Source organism: Halichoerus grypus, chromosome 5 (genome assembly GCF_964656455.1).
Source record: "Halichoerus grypus chromosome 5, mHalGry1.hap1.1, whole genome shotgun sequence".
NCBI lineage: Eukaryota > Metazoa > Chordata > Mammalia > Carnivora > Phocidae > Halichoerus > Halichoerus grypus.
The window spans coordinates 130,099,857-130,116,836 of NC_135716.1; the positions used below are offsets into that span (position 1 = coordinate 130,099,857).

The 16,980-nt window shown below is 34.9% G+C and overlaps 1 protein-coding gene across 1 annotated transcript in view; it reads left to right on the forward strand.

The window, feature by feature from the left end:
• The window catches only part of NEGR1 (neuronal growth regulator 1), an 830,730-nt gene extending 816,340 nt beyond the window's left edge, over positions 1–14,390 (forward strand). The window contains exon 7 of the mRNA XM_078072906.1: positions 9,650–14,390. Within this exon, the coding sequence (XP_077929032.1) occupies positions 9,650–9,774 (125 nt within the window). The 3' untranslated portion in view covers positions 9,775–14,390. The remainder of the gene's footprint in view (positions 1–9,649) is intronic.
• Positions 14,391–16,980: the final 2,590 nt, after the last annotated feature.

The following is a 16,980-nucleotide window of genomic DNA, read 5'->3' on the forward strand; positions in this document are numbered from 1 at the left end:
AAGGTTTGCAGAGGGTCTTGAATTCTATACAAAGTCATTTGGATTTAATAAGGTCTTTTAAATAGCCAAAATATAATGGTAATGATTAGAGAATCATTGAGAATAACTGAAAAATCAATCTGGAGCATAATAAGTGGAACAATTAAAGTAAATCAGAACTACAGGGCCAGATAATCACTGACCTTTATTGCATTTGAAAAGCTAAGGGGGGAAAAAATGGAAGGTAAATGTAATATTCCCCAAAATGAAAAAGATAATCAAACCTTATGAAATTCTTGATCCTTAATGCTGAAAGAGGCATGTTGTAGAATAACAAAAGAAGCTGCTTTAGGATAATATTCCTAACACAAAAGAAGTAAAAAAATAAAATTGAATGAATAAGACAATCCAATCATTAAAGCTCCAAGTTTAAACACTTATATAAAAACTGAAAAAATTTTACACCCACATAGCCACACATATAAAATCTTAAAAACTCATTCAACTTGCAAAAATGTTTACCGGTTTGCAATTTCTCCCACTTTTTACCACACTAGTAATGTCACATTGATAATACAGCTGATGGCAGTGACTATTAGTGACCTTAAGAACACAGCTGGGTTTCTATTTTTATTTCTGTAAAACCCTCTTTTCTTCAGCTAAATGATGCCTTAAAGGCCCACACTAAAATCTATGTAGCCAAGGCAATCTGTATTGTGTGTTTGTATAAACATTTCACACAACAAAGCCAGCTTTGGAAACACATATACACACTCCCACACATATACACACACATACTCCAAAATATGTAATGATACTTACATAGAAACCTGTTTTCAAACCAACCAAGAATAAATAACTAGGCTTTGCCCAAGTTCAAAGAAGCATTTAGGGCTATCCAAAATTGCCTTTCTTGGCAACACACTTCAAAACAGAGCTACTATAGATTCATGTAAATCACTTCTGATCTGCTAAAAATGGAGTAAACAAAAAAATCCACATATTTAGAAGATATTGATGAACAATTCAAGCTTTGAAACTTTTTTCAATGACTATGAAGGACAGAAAAAAGGGCGCAGAATTTGTTTCTATTTGGGTGATTGCTTACTTATTCTCCTTAGCTCGAATTAGAGGTAATAGTCTTGGAGAATTTCATCTGGCTATTTGCAGATAAAAGTATTTATCTACAAATAGGCAGATTTCTGAATATGGGTAGTAACAGAGACAAACATATGTTTAAAATTCCTAATGTAGTTGATGCTGAGTAAATAGGATTGTAGACTTGTGAACTTTGGCAAAATGGCTATTCAGCAAGCAGAAAAGGATGGTGGTCTGCCAGAGAAATAGCTTAGGAGTTGCTAAGAACAAGCTGGCAGGGAAATACCATGAGTCAGAAAGAGAAAGGAATTATGTGATTTCTCTAGCCATTCTCTTCATTGTTCATAATATAAAATAAAGATACTTTCTGTGAAAACTATTTTACATTTTTATGTTTGTGAAGGCTCTTGTCTATAAAAGATGTTGGAACTTCCTGAAGATAGGCATTCAGTGTTTGATCAAATGAAAAAAATAAAAATCTAAAATGTGAGAATATAGCCATTCTCTTCATTGTTCATAATATAAAATAAAGATACTTTCTGTGAAAACTATTTTACATTTTTATGTTTGTGAAGGCTCTTGTCTATAAAAGATGTTGGAACTTCCTGAAGATAGGCATTCAGTGTTTGATCAAATGAAAAAAATAAAAATCTAAAATGTGAGAATAAGTATCTAAATGTAGATTTTCTATAACTTTAGACCTTGATTTTTAAAAAAAAAGTGCACCAATGCACACTTATTAGACTGATTCCTTCTAAAGGAGACTTAAAAAAAGGCTGATAAGCAGGAATTCGAAGCCATTTACCGACTCCTACTTTCTCCCTAAATAACAAGCGAAGCTCGCTTTGCTAGAGGCTCATAAATGAAACCTTACTCTACCAGACCGAGAGCGGCATGAAGAGTGGGCCATGTTACGTTTACCTCTCTGTAGTCTAGGAAAACAGTCTATGGCACAATAAAGGTTTAGTGAGTAAAAAAGAATCTAAAAATCTATACATTGTTAGCCCTATCAAATCATCACTATGCTACTCAGGCATTCCTCAACCCTAGGGCCTCAGGAAGATCTTAGAGGATCTACAGGACAGGAGCATGGATATCCACACAAAAAAAAGCCTACCTCTGGAAATCACTGAGCCACCGGTGTGGGTGTGAGATGGTACATGGGAAGACGGGGTTTGTCTATGCTGTGTCTTTAACACAGCGCATCCCATCTTAGCGCCTGAGCCACTTGATTGGACAAGAAATAGCACAGAAAGGAATAAGGAGATGATGTCACCTATGCTGAGACTTGTCTGCTTCTTTCAGACACCACAGCCCAAAGTTGTACATTTGGTGGTAAAACATATCACATTCTAGTACCCTTTTCCTCCCCTAATCTCCACCCAGCGTTTAGGCAGAATTAAATGATGCAAAAAATCTGGGTGTGATCTGAATCTGGATATCCCCTCCACCTGCCGATGGTGTTAAGGGGTGGGTATTGCTAACAAGAAGATTAAAATATCTTTTGAGCTAACGCCTCCCACAGTATGTAATGAAACAGAGTTGCACTGTCTTTTTGGATAGAATCAATGATGCATAATTTCTCAGTAAACTAATGTGCAATCTATTTTGAATCCACATTAATCACTTTCTTTTATAAGAAATCTAATTTAGGTGTAAATCATTCACTTCCCAGGTATAGGTTTTCTCAATAAAACATAAGTTGAGGCCAGCTTTTTCTTATGGAAGCAGAGTTACTGTAACTAAAGTAACTCTACCTAAGATTTCAGCAAGAATCTTAAAAATATGACTCAAAGCTAGTTTAGTTAAACTTGAGTAATTTAAGGAAATTGCCTAGGCAAGTAATTGGTATTATACCAAAACTAAATATTTCACAGTTACATTTGCTTTCGCCTAAAAATAAAAACTGGAGCAATACAAGGGAAAACTGCCAAGACTGAAAATAATATGCAGCAGCTGTAAGTAATTGGGAGTGATAATCATAATTAGACAAGATGTAAGATGTGTGTTAAAACCCAGATTGGATCTTCCTGTTGACAACCGGGAGAAATCCCAAAGGCCTGGACGCCACACCTCGCCCAGGCGCTTCTGCTCCCTGCCTGAGAGCCCCAGCAAAACCAAACTCAGCACTAGATGAGCCATGAAACCACTCTCTAAAGGCCATGCATCTTATGGGGGGAGGGGGGAGAAAGGGGTCATACTCCCTGGCCTCAAGGATTCTTCAAACTAGAGGAGACTGGACAATTATCGAGCAGTAAATGGCATTAAATAAAAGTCCTTCAAAAGAAGCCAAGATAATGAAGAGAATAAATATTTTTGCAAGATAAAATGGAGGACAACTTTGTAAGACCAGAGAAACATTGATTTAATCAAGTGTAGATTAAGAATGAAGTAAAATATTCTTGTTCCATGGGAAACATCTCAAGCTAAAGAGTAAGCTTTATGGGGACAGGAGCGATTCCTATTTTGCTCAGAGAGTGACTCAGAGAATGCCTAGCACGTAGCACACACTGAATTTGCCAAACAAGTGAGTGAATGAGAAGTGTTTAGATAATACTTGAAGGAGTGTTCATCCTGTGTCAGATGCTGTACTGTGTGTTTAAAGGTATCAACACATTTAATCTTTACGATAACTTTTGAAATACACCAATCTTCATTTGCAGATGAAGATACTGAACTATTGAGAAGATTAAGAATGGAGCTAGACTTTAAACCAACGTCATCGTCATCTGGATCCACAATCCATAGATTATTCATACTTAAAAACTAGAATGGCTTTAGCTTTACTAAGAAAGTGGGTAGAATAACAGCTTGCTTTTTCTGTTGTCTTAAATTCTGATCTACAAACTACACCAAAGAATAAAATGGTGAACATGAAAACATTTAACACATTACTCAAAGGCTGTGTATTCTCTCTCTCCCTCCCTCCCTCTCTCCTCTTTTAAATTCTTCACCCTTTTATTTTCTTCCTCCTTTCTCTTCTTTATTCTTTGTTCTTTTCTTCTCAATTCAAACCTCTTGTCCTTTCTACATTCCTCTCTTAAAACCAAAGACAATTAAACAGGGAGTAGGAAAGAAACACAGAACAGGTTTCCTCTCACATACTTTGCCTTCAGAGCAAGAAATCATAGGAACAACTATTGAAATAGGGTATTTTATCAAAGTTGTCTTGAATTAGACAAATGAATATTTAGGAATATCTTCCCACATTTAATTCAACTAAAGTCTGTTGAACACATTTGCTGTAAGATACAGAGGTACACATTATAAAGAGAAATGTTCCATAACTTCAACATGTTTATAGTCCAGTGTAAGGGAAATATATAATTTATTATAAGTTAAAAAGAAACTATTTCTGAAGTTCAATATAAATGGGGAACTAAAAGTTCTTAGAGAGATTGGGGGGGCCTCATGGAGTAAGTGGTATTTTAGATATCTAAGGATGAGTAGGACTTTGGTAGGTAGAGAAGGGGAACAGGAAGGAAGACCATATAAGCTTATAGATATGGAATATGTAAATAACAAGGAGTAATGAAAATACTCTCTGTGTTCAGAAAATGGCCTGTGTGACTGGAGCTAAGAGTATGTATAGTCTGGATCAGTTGTCTAGAACCAGATAACAGGATAACTGAATGCTGAGCTACAAGCATTGGCTTTGGCTTCCTTCAATAGACAGTGGAGATGCTTGATGGTCTGGGATTAACATAGGCTTCTACTCTTGCCTCCACTAGTATGATCTATTTTCCACAGAATAGCCAAGTGATCACTAAAAATATCAGCTAGCCTCCTCTGCTCAGAACCCTCCTATGGATTCCCATATCACTCAGAATCAAATAAAAATTCTCACCATAGCTCCACTACACCTCTGATCATATGCCTTAGCCCTCCTAATTTTATTTAGGATGAGTAGCAGTATGATATTCACAGGCAGGGGAAAACATGGCAGAGAATATACAACAGATCTGACCATGCCAGAGGCACCACTGCATGTTTCCTAAGAAATTTAGGACTATATCTGGGGAGCATAGGTTCATCTACACTCCCTTTCATTTGCTGCAAGAAGATGGTGCTACAAAGTTTGATGCCTGCTCTTCCCCTCATAATCAGCCTTAGGATCTGTCTTCTTGCTCAAGTGCTGAAGGGAGATATTCTGACTCTATACAGGTCTTAGAAGGTCATAAGTCTAAAAGTAGGGAGAGAAGGAAGGCAGTGAAACATGAGTGATGAAAGACAATATTTTTCTGAAAAAAGAAGTCATGGTATTGTGTGTGTCCCTTGATGTGCTTATGGTAACAGTATGGGAAATGGATATGAACCTTATCATCACTCATCATTCAATATTTATTGAACACTTACTAAATACCAGACTCTGTATTCTGCAACAATGATAAAAGATATGTATAAAAATCTTGGCTTGAAGATATTCTTGGCCTAATGGGGAAAGACAGATATGTAGACATGATGTGATAGATATGTAAATATGATATCAAATATGCCAAACTGACTGGACATGTGGGACTTTATAAAACTCTTTTCTCTTTTTAAAGTGGGTGATATTTGAACTGAGCCTTCAAGCTAATATCTAATAGTGAGCAGTCATTTTCTTAATTTCTTAACATTTTCTATATTTTCTTAAATAGCTGAATGAGATTTAACATGCCAAACAAATCTAATTGGCCCAAATAGTACTGAGACTCCTAACTTTAGTATCTTTAGCCTGGTGCTCTGAATCACCCAGTTAACAAGTTACACACACACAAAATACATAATAAATATCAGTCAAGGTTATACAATCAGACTAAAGTTATACAATAATAGGATACCCCAAGTAAAAAGACTACTATGCCACCATTTAAAAAACTGAGATATATATGTACTAACGTGTATATCATTGCATTTTGTAAAAAAATACTTGTATTTGTATCTGCTCTCTGGACTACTTACCTGCCATGATTCCTTATATTTGTTCATTATCCTTATAATTATAAATATCCTAATGTTCCATATATGCCTTTTTATTTATACCTCCAACTATAATAAAACTTTCCTAAGAGAAGAAATTGAGTTTTATTCATCTTAGCCTGTGTTCCATCCCCAGCATGTGAAAGATGCTCAATATATACTTAAGGAGTATGAATCATGATACATGACTTAGCATTAGTTATCTGACCAGAAATTCCCTTCACTAACTTTACTCTTTGTTTTTTGGCTTACTAATTATCAATAGCTATTCTACAGTCCATTTCCTATAATAATTGCAGGCTAACGATGCAGCAAAAGGCTCCTACTTTATTTTAGGACTAATAGAGTATTGCATCTACAAACAACTAAGGAGTACAATGGAAAAAAGATACACTATCTTAATTAAAAAGTATTATTTAATTTTAAATATATTATTGACATACGTTTGTCATGTCTAAGACAATAGGAGGCTGAGTAGAAGATAAAGGCGCACTGGGGGAAGAGGTAGGGTATATGGAATTAAGTAACAAAAGGACCATCCATATCTTATTAGGTAGTGTAGTCCCAGTGCCTGGTACCTAATTCAATAAATATTTGATAAATGAATGAAAGATGCTGTATTGTAGATTCTCTGGCCTCTATGCAAGTGACTTGCTTCAGAAGAGATTCCATTTTGTAGGAGAGAAATACTCCTTTTAACTCTGACCCATTCATTTGTTTAATTGAATCATTCATTCAAGAGACATTTCCTGAGCATCTACCATGCACCAGACTTTGCCACTCTTAGTGCATGGAAACACAAAGATAAATAAAACATGATCTAGGAGAGTTCACAGTCTGGTGAGAAAAATAGATATGTATATGAATATTTGCAATGTAGTATGATAGTCCCAGAAAAAGGAATATATATGGTGGCCTACTAACACAATAGGGTAACCTGCTCAGCTTGCTGGAAAAGGGGAGGGGATTCAGGAAAGATTGCCCCAAAACTGCACTTTAAAAGATGGATAAGGACTTTTCAGGATTCTTTATACTTTACCCACTTAATGTACTATTTAATTTGTCATGATAATGAAAATTTTATCTTTGCTTTGTATGCTTGGCTTTTAAGATCTATTTCTTATTTATGAAATCATTTTATATGCTTTGCTTATTGTTAGTCCTTTACTTTTATACTTGTTTTATTGCATTCAAGATTCTTAAAAAACAACAGCAAAATAACTCTTAAGTAGCTGTCATTGAGAAGGTAACAGACCAATTGAATATTTATTTATGTTTTAAAAAACAAAACACCTTTCTAGGTCTTGAACAAGAGAAAATAATATAAGGAGTTTCATGGTTTTAAATTAGACTTCTTATATATCAAAACTTCAAAAGCTATGGGCTCAACAACAGATTTCTTTTCTTCATCGTCTTCTCATTTTTTTAAAAACTAATTTGTGATGCAAATGGAAGCATTAAATAGTGGATTTTGCTCTGTGTTTACTAAAGAGTAGTAGTCTCAGCCCCTTGAACTTCATTTACCTGGAATCAACAAGTGTACTGTGAAGGAAACTTCTCACTGCATAGGTTAATGCATCTTTCATCCCCTTTAATTTCTTAGAGATACAAACAACGTAATTTATTCTTCTTGTAATATGGAAATGTAGTCATTGGTGAAAGTGCCATTAAAATCTACCTGCTGGTAATTTAAACGCCGTGTGACTAAAACTGCTCCTGGAGTTGAGTTATAGATTTGGGGGTGAAGTAGTATACTTTTTTTGATTACACGATTCGTTTTCCAATAGGAAACACTGCCTGAAATCCAGGTTTTATTAAGGAAGGGTAGTTAAAGGTATGTTGGTGGGTTTTTTATTATTACTGTTATTTTTATGATGGTAAATGAGAATCGGTCTCAAGCAAAGCTGAGAATGCCTGCAACATTCAACTTCTGGAACACAGTATAATTCACATGCCAAGAGGCAATGGTCCTCTTGTGAAATGAAGTGGAATCCATTCAGTAGACTCCCCAAATATTCCAAGCTTTGGTGAATCTCTAGTTGAAATCTCTCAGTGAAAAGTTAACATGACTGTTGGCCAGGTACCACATAAGCTTCTCTATGTGTGAAACTATGATCTTTCCCATGTGTAAAAGTAATCATACAGGGTGCCTGGGTGGCTCAGTTGGTTAAGCGACTGCCTTCGGCTCAGGTCATGATCCTGGAGTCCTGGGATCGAGTCCCACGTCGGGCTCCCTGCTAAGCAGGGAGTCTGCTTCTCCCTCTGACCCTACCCCCTCTTGGGCTCTCTCTCTCACTCTCTCTCTCTCAAATAAATAAATAAAATCTTTAAAAAAAAAAAAAGTAATCATACGATTCAACAGCTCCAAATTCTTTAAAGTCTCCTTCAGTATAAAAAACTAAATTCTTTTTCCTTAGAGTTGAGGTCATGTTTTATCTGCCTAGAGATCCAGTTTCAATTCCCTCGACTCCAAGCCTCAAACTTCATGGTCCAGCAAGACTAATCTACTAGAATATAGGCCATGCTCTCTCCTTTCCTCATACCTTTGAATAAATTGTTTCCTCTACCCAAATGACTGTCCCCTTTGGTAAAACTCTCTGTTAAATCATCCCCCCTCCCTTGCCCAGGCAGATTTAGATATACAATTTTTTGTGTCACTCCAGTTTATACATCTAATATTCCTTGGATTATATTATAATTGTTTGAATATCTTTCTTCACTTAACCACCCCCCCAAAAAAAAAGATTTTGGAAGAGAGAATCTCTTTTTTTCCCCAGCATTTAGTACAGTATTTGGCCAGTAAAAAAGATTCACAAATATATGTATGTATTTATATATGATATCACTTGTATGTGACATCTAAAAAAGCTGAACTTGTAAAAACAGAGCAAATGGTGGTTACCAGAGCCTGGGGGAGGGGAATCGGGGAGATGTTTAAGTGTACAAACTTAGAACTAGTAGGTAAATGACTCCTGGAGAACTAATGCACAGCACAGTGATTACAGACAATACTGTATTATAACCTCCAAAGTTGCTACAAACTAGATTTTAATTGTTTCCATCACAGAAGAGAAATGATAATTATGGCATGTGATAGAGTAGGTAGCCAATGCTGTGGTCATAATGGTATTGCAGTTCAGAAATGTAGCAAATCAACACTGTCGTACCCCTTCAACTTACACAGTGCTGTAGGTCGATTATATATCTCAGTAAAAATACTTGTGAACAAATACATGCATGAACTACATATTATCCACTAATCCAAATATTTACAGTACGTATGAAAGGAATAATAATGTTCGCAGCTGTTTACTGACCACTTAGCCTGTGTCCAGCCCAGTGCGGTGTGCTGTATGAGCTTTGTCTTCAGTTCTCACTGCAGCCCTGCCAGGTGGATTATGTTATTCTTCTCTTGCCCTTGAGAAAACTGGAGCTCAGAGCGGTTAGTTGAATAGGCCACATGTCCTGTAGCAGAACCAGATGTGAACCTAAGTCTGTCTGACGCCAAGGCCAGTGCTCTCCCCAGTACAGCCAGCTGCCTTTTGATTATTGTTAAGATCCTGAAAGACACAAATTAGATTTTGATTTAATCTTTTCCATTTCTTTCCAGCTCCAAGTACAGCCCAGTATGGAATTACCGGGGGCGCTGACCTTCTTTCCTCCTGCTGGTACCTTGTGTTGACACTGTCCTCTTTCACCAGCATATTCTACCTGAAGAATGCCATTCTACAATAAATTTAAAGACCCATAAAAGGCTTTTAAGGATTCTCTGAAAGTGCTGATGGCTGGATCCAATCTGGTACAGTTTGTTAAAAGCAGCGTGGGATATAATCAGCCGTGCTTACATGGGGATGATCGCCTTCTGTAGAAATGCTCATTATGTAAATACTTTAATTCTACTCTTTTTTTGATTAGCTACATTACCTTGTGAAGCAGTACACATTGTCCTTTTTTTAAGACGTGAAAGCTCTGAAATTACTTTTAGAGGATATTAATTGTGATTTCATGTTTGTAATCTACAACTTTTCAAAAGCATTCAGTCATGGTCTGCTAGGTTGCAGGCTGTAGTTTACAAAAACGAATATTGCAGTGAATATGTGATTCTTTAAGGCTGCAATACAAGCATTCATTTCCCTGTTTCAATAGGAGTCAATCCACACTTACAAAGATGCAGTTTTTTTTTCTTTTTTGATAAAAAAGCAAATAATATTGCCTTCAGATCATTTCTTCAAAATATAACTAACATGTATCTAGATTTTTCTGCTCGCATGATATTCAGGTTTCAGGAATGAGCCTTGTAATATAACTGGCCGTGCAGCTCTGCTTCTCTTCCCTGTAAGTTCAGCATGGGTGTGCCTTCATATAAAATAATAATTTTCTCTTCGTCTCCGACTAATAAAAATGTTTTGCCAAACCCTACAATTTGAAAGCAAAAATAAACCACAAGATAAAGTTGAACTATATCCTATCTCTAAAGAACGAAGGAGCTGTTAGACTATAAAAATCTCATCCCTCCTTACCAGTGGGGTGTGAGGATTTTGCCCCACATAAACTCAGTTTTGTGATGAAAACAATGTAATTAACATAGTGCAGGTAAATTTATTACCATAAGTATTCTTGTAGTTGTGGTTGGATGTTGGATCCAGTTTGGGAAATAATTCCCTTCGAGATGACAGTCCATCTGAAAAATTGCCTAGCAACACAGCATCCTTTCCTTTCACTATCCCAAGCCAAACTTTTTAAGGTGGTTTGTCAGAAAGAACACAAAGTCTGATCACCTAATATTACATGAGTGGGTGAGCACTCCAAATTCGTTTGGCTCTGAGGCAGGTAAATTGGTATGATAGATACAGTGCTCCTGCAGACAGGGGCATTTCGCATATCTTCCACCTGAAAACATTGCTCAGTTGATAGTTTGGAATGCATGCTGTATAAAAGAAAATGTTCCAAAATATATTGTATCAAATATTCCATGCTGGTATGCAGCAGATCAATCCCTGAAATAACTAATTCTGCAGTAAAAATCTTTCTATGTAGCCATGTCAGTTCAAACAAGCAAGGCCAAAAAACAAACAACAACAAAATTACCATGCTTTATTTCTTCTTACATGATATATGTAAGATGTGATCAAAGGAAGACAAGACACCAGTGATTAGAATATCTTAAGATATATTAATTATTAAATTACCATGGATATTTGTTTCTATCATAAAGAATGAAAACTACATTTTTGAAGGAAAATGGGGTTACTCTAAAGTATTATATTACAAGAGTTTTTTGATGGTTTTACTCTTTACTAAAGAAAGACCATAGCCTTGAAAGCCATTTTACAAGTTTGACGAAATTACCAGTTTCACTACATAGAGAGATTTCCACAAATAGTCCCCTTTTGCAAGTCATATTAACAACAAAGAAACTACTAATAAAGTTAGATACAAGATATTTCATGGAGGGTGTACATCCTTAAGATATCTAATATTTTGCCCCAAAAGAAATGGCTTGAAAATCATGATTTTTTTTTTCAAGTAAAGCTTAGCCCCGAAGTACACCATAAATCTATTTTAATTAGAAAAAAATGAATCCTAAATGAGGAGGCATAAATATACAGTGTTTCCACAAAATGGCAATAATATGGCATACTGCTATTAAATTTACTCACTATAATAATTCATTAAATTATTTTGACTGATGTATTAGAAACTTTTTTTAACACATGACATTTTAATTTTGATTATTATTGATTTGCTTTTTAAAAATATTCTTTGTGGAATCGGTGAGTAAACTATATATTTTTTTTGTATTGCAGCTTTAAAGTGGCACACTCCATAATAATCTACTTACTAGAAATAGTGGTGCTACCACAGAAGTGTTAACCATCAGTACCATTGTTTGGGAGAAAGAAACAGATCAAGAATGCATATTATACAGTGACCGCTTTCCTAGAATTAAAAATACCTCCTCTTTGTAAGGTTTGTAGGGTAAATGTGAGGTAAATCGAGGTATAAACTATGGATGAACCAAATAATTAGTTCAAAGTGTTGTCATGATTCCGAATTTGTGGAGTCTGGTGTTTTTCCCATAGAATGTGACAGAAGTACAGTCATAGCTCAGTAGCTATATGTATTTGCCTTTATGTTAGAAGAGAATTTCTTGAGTGACATTTTAAATAGAGGAGGTATTCACTATGTTTTTCTGTATCACAGCAGCATTCCTAGTCCTTAGGCCCCTGAACAGAGTGAAACCATGAGTATTTATGAGTTCAATATTGTTCAAATAAGGCTACAGTATTTGCTTTTTTGTGTGAATGTATGCATATAATGTTCAAGTAGATGATTTTACATTTATAGACATATGAAATGTCTGATTACTCCATTTTATCAGTCCTGACTGTACAAGATTGTTGCAATTTCAGAATAGCAGTTTTATGAAATTGATTTATCTTTTGATCTAAAACAGTTTTTCCTAGCTATTCATTTCAGCGTTATATTTTCACAAGTTCCATTTGTGGGACTCCTTTTGTTGCCCCTAGATTTGTTTTTGTTTTTTTTTTCTAAGAAAGAAAAATAAAGAGCAGTGGAGGAAAGAGAGTGGAAAGAAAAGAAAAAGAAAAGAGTGGAGGTATAGAGAGAGGGGAAAAAAAAGAGGAAGGAAGGGCAAAAGGAAGGAAGGGAGGGAGGAAGAAAGGGAGAGAGGGAAGAACAGAACATTAGGGTAGTTGACTTAATTCATTTGCATTCTTGGTTTAACTGCAAGTGGTGTAATTATGTTTTACAATGATCCCATTCGAAACATAAGTCCTGTGACACCATGAAGTTCCTATTATGCAGTAATTATATAATGAAAAGTACTGCCCAAATTATAGTATTGTGTTTTTTGGGAAACACTAAAAGATTCGAGAGAGAGAATGTCAAACTTAAAACCACTTTTGGGGGTGTTTAAAACTTAACTGAAAAATTAATGCTTCATCATAACATTCAAGCTATATCTAGAAAGTAGACTGGAGAACTAAGAAAATTACCCAGGTAATTCAGGACAAAAAAGAAATTTTCATAAATATATATGTGTATATATATATATATATATATATATATATGTATACATGTACATATATATATATATATATATATATATAAATACCCCAATGTGTGAACTCAGAAAACTCTGAGAAATTTATCAAAGCCAATCATCTATATTGATCAAATTTACTGAATAATTGTTAATTTATCCATTGTGCTTAGCTTTGTGACAGCCAAAAGTTACCTATTTAATCTTTTCAATAAAAATTGTTTTTTGAAATTCAGAAATGATTTAAAAAGAGGTCAGGTTTTTAACTATTTATTGAAGTATGTGGATGTACAGTATTTCAATAGATATGAATATGAATAAATGGTATGCCTTAAGATCCTTTGAATATGTATTTACTTTAAAGACTGGAAAAAGGCCTTCCTGTCTTTTAGTAAAACATCCATATTTCATAATCTGATGTAAAATATGTTGTACTGTTTCCAATAGGTGAATATAAAGTCAGTTTATCAATTAAAGTATGTATTTGACTCATTTAAAAACTCTGTTAGTTTAAGAGAAGGAGGAAGAAATAATAATTTAAACATACTTCTGCTATTCCCTTCTTTATTTTCTGCTGCATTCACTGTACCACACTCACATCTTTCAGGTGCTCCGAAGCAATACAGGGTGAAAATAGTAGATGCTACAATTTCAAAGGGCCCCACGATGTAGCCTTTCTCTCTGTTGCTGATTCCCAGAAGGTTTCACAAATTGAACTACATCTAGCCTGAAGAAGCAACTTTCTGGAGAGATTTTATTATCCATTATGTAGAACTTTCACCTGCCAAAATGCAGCAAAGTTAGCCACAGAGACTGCTGATAAAATCCTGTTAGTTTTTATAGGTCAAGCACCCAAAAACTCAAATACCTATAGAAGTCAGGCATATAATATAATTTCATAAGACAGCTGGGTATAAAATGGAAAGGACATATTCCACCTCAAGGCATTCAGATATGATTTCCTTAAAAACACCCTGCTTCCCAAACAAAACACAATTTGGCTGAGAGCCCTTAGTTTGTGACTGCTATAAAATCCAAATGAACAACACCCCAGATGAATGATTTAAGCCCCCTTCTCCAACTCTGTCCATCTACAATGGTCAACCAAATGAAAAGGAATGGTATGGTAGATAAACAAAACAACAAACCATGAAAAAGATCCATGCTTGGTGTAATAAGCACTTTTGAAATATGGGTGTCATTGCTATTCTGGGAAACCTATACTAAACCCTTCTTCTCCCAAAATGAAAAACGTTAATAAACATCTGATTCTCCCACTGGTTCATCACTTCTCCCTGTGTAACTTCTGTCCTGCACTCAATCGCATGGAAACAGAAGCATCAAGTCTCAGACCCTGAAAGATAGCATTTGAAGCAGAGCTATTTTATCTCTGAATATGATAGGTCAAAACACAGATACTTCAAAATGACATACAGGTATTTGGAAAATAATCACTTGCTTTAGCCTGTTAGGCAGACATTTAAGAATGTTAAGAGAAAAATGTCTAAGAATAATTCATTCAAGATAATGGAATTTGATCCAACCACCAGAGAGCTGATGCACTCTTTCTGAACTTCCCAAGAAGCATATGCCTTCACATTCACGTGAATTTCTAATAATTCTAAATTCACTGAAAAATATTTAATAATTGACATCTCTAGGGAAGGAATAAAAATTGGCAAATGAAGCACATAAATACTTGCCAGTCTTCCTGGAGAAGAAAAAAGAAAAGATTTTAGTCTCCTCCCTGAAAACTCTGCCCACAATCATCTTAAAGTTAGTGCAACTCACCCACTGCCTTCAATCTAAGCAACGTGCTCCACCTCAGAGACAGCAGGAATTACTCGTAGCAGCTAGAATTACTCCTGAAAGGTCACAACTATCTCTACCATGCATTTTACAATGGCAAAGCACTTTAGCAGACATTGTTATGTTGACTTTCACAATGCTTTAAAGTGTTATTATTGTCGTGTGTTGATGGTGAAAACAAGACTCCGAAACCTTAAGTCACTTGCTGAAGATTACACTTCCACTAAGTGGCAGATTTGAATCAAATAGGCAATGCAAAATACTCCCAAGTTGTTTCTATTTCCATTAATTTTCTCAGGAAGAGGAAAAGGAGGTGATCATATTACTAGCTTCACAAACAACCCTATGTATATTTATATTTATAAATAGTAACTTTGTTTACACATTTTTTTCTTTAACGCCAACGTTTTATTTTCCAATGCTTCCAGAGCATATATGGTTTAAAGACAAATCACATTTTACATCTCACCTAAAACTTTTGGGGCGTGGAACATAGAATACAATTGCCTCTGACACACGGGCCTGATTAGTATTAGATCCATCACACCAAATGGAGGATCTTGTCATAATCATTTGTATCTTTTCTATATAGCATTTTGCAGAAGACCTGCCGGGTTTTAGATAATCCATTAAGATTATTTCCCAGAATTCTTAGGAAAATGGAGACCAGAATATATATTTTTTTAATTTACAATAGAATACTGATTTTAACCTTGAATGATGTTGTTTGGGCCAGTTTATATCAAAATACTAATTATATGCACATTTGTTTGTGAGATTCTAATTTTAGAAGTTAAACTATATACAACCTAAGGAATACATTTGTATTTTATTATCAAAATATAAACATAACACTCTAGTCAGAAAAAAAATGAAAAGCATGACTTTCATAGACATGTAAAATGAACGCATTAATTATTAATGAAGGATTAAGATGCCACAACCAGATAAAAAGACATTCCAGAGAACAGACACATTTATAGATCAAGAATATTGAAATTAATATGCTAATGGAGGCAAAACTGACTTCTTCCGGAGTAAGGAAGATTCAATTAATCCGATTGAATCTTTAACCAAGAGAATTTATTTACATGTTTAAAGACAAGAAATATTTTGCCTTAGCATCACTGATCTACAACTTGTAAAATAATTCAAATGCAGTGAAAGATAGACTCCCATTGAATCAGAATCAGGTAACCTGGAAAGGTGTGCTTTAAACAATGCATTGGTTTTTCACTGCAAAACAAATTTTCCCTAAAATAATGAGATGTAAAAATCTTTAGAACAGTTGAATTAAATGATTTGCTAATATTTTGAGGTTTGATAACATAATCTCTACTGTAATGACACAGAAAAAATCCCATTATCTATATATTTAATATTCTACATTCTCTATACTCTTAATTGCTCATTTTCTTCCTATACCACAAATCTTTACCTAACAGTTTGGGACATATAGAAGGTGAAGTAATTAAATATAACAATAACAAGAACCACCTTGCTTCAAGAATCTACCTTGTTGAGAAATGAATATATTTTGGACACTTGGTAAAAGAAAAAATAGTTTTGTCATTTGGGATGAGGGCATTTAATTCATGGGATAACAGGAATTTTACATCAACAACAATAAGACAAAGTACCAGTTGAGATAGCAATATTTTATCAACCAAATACAAAGATAATGGTGAAAACATTGCAAGAAGCTATTGCAAGAGCTGAATGGTCTGCTTCCACTTAATGCTAATGAGCCTAGTCCTTGCACAAATTTTGGTTTGGTAGAAACTACAGGAGGTAGCATGGTTCATTAGGCTTTCAAAGCTTTAAAATGTTAAAGGGGGTGGTTTTCCTCCTTCAAGTCAAGTGAATTGCTAAAAGCATTGGGATGTTCCTCAGTGGAACTTTGAATTTGCTAGTTTCTTCATTAATTTTGACCTTTTTTACATTTGAAAAAGTTAACTTTACACTACACTACAGCAGACTTCTACCTCCTGCAGTTTTGAATCGTGCTTAAACAAGTACTCCAAGCACATGGAATTTCCTAAGAAAATTTGGGCACCATATTTTTT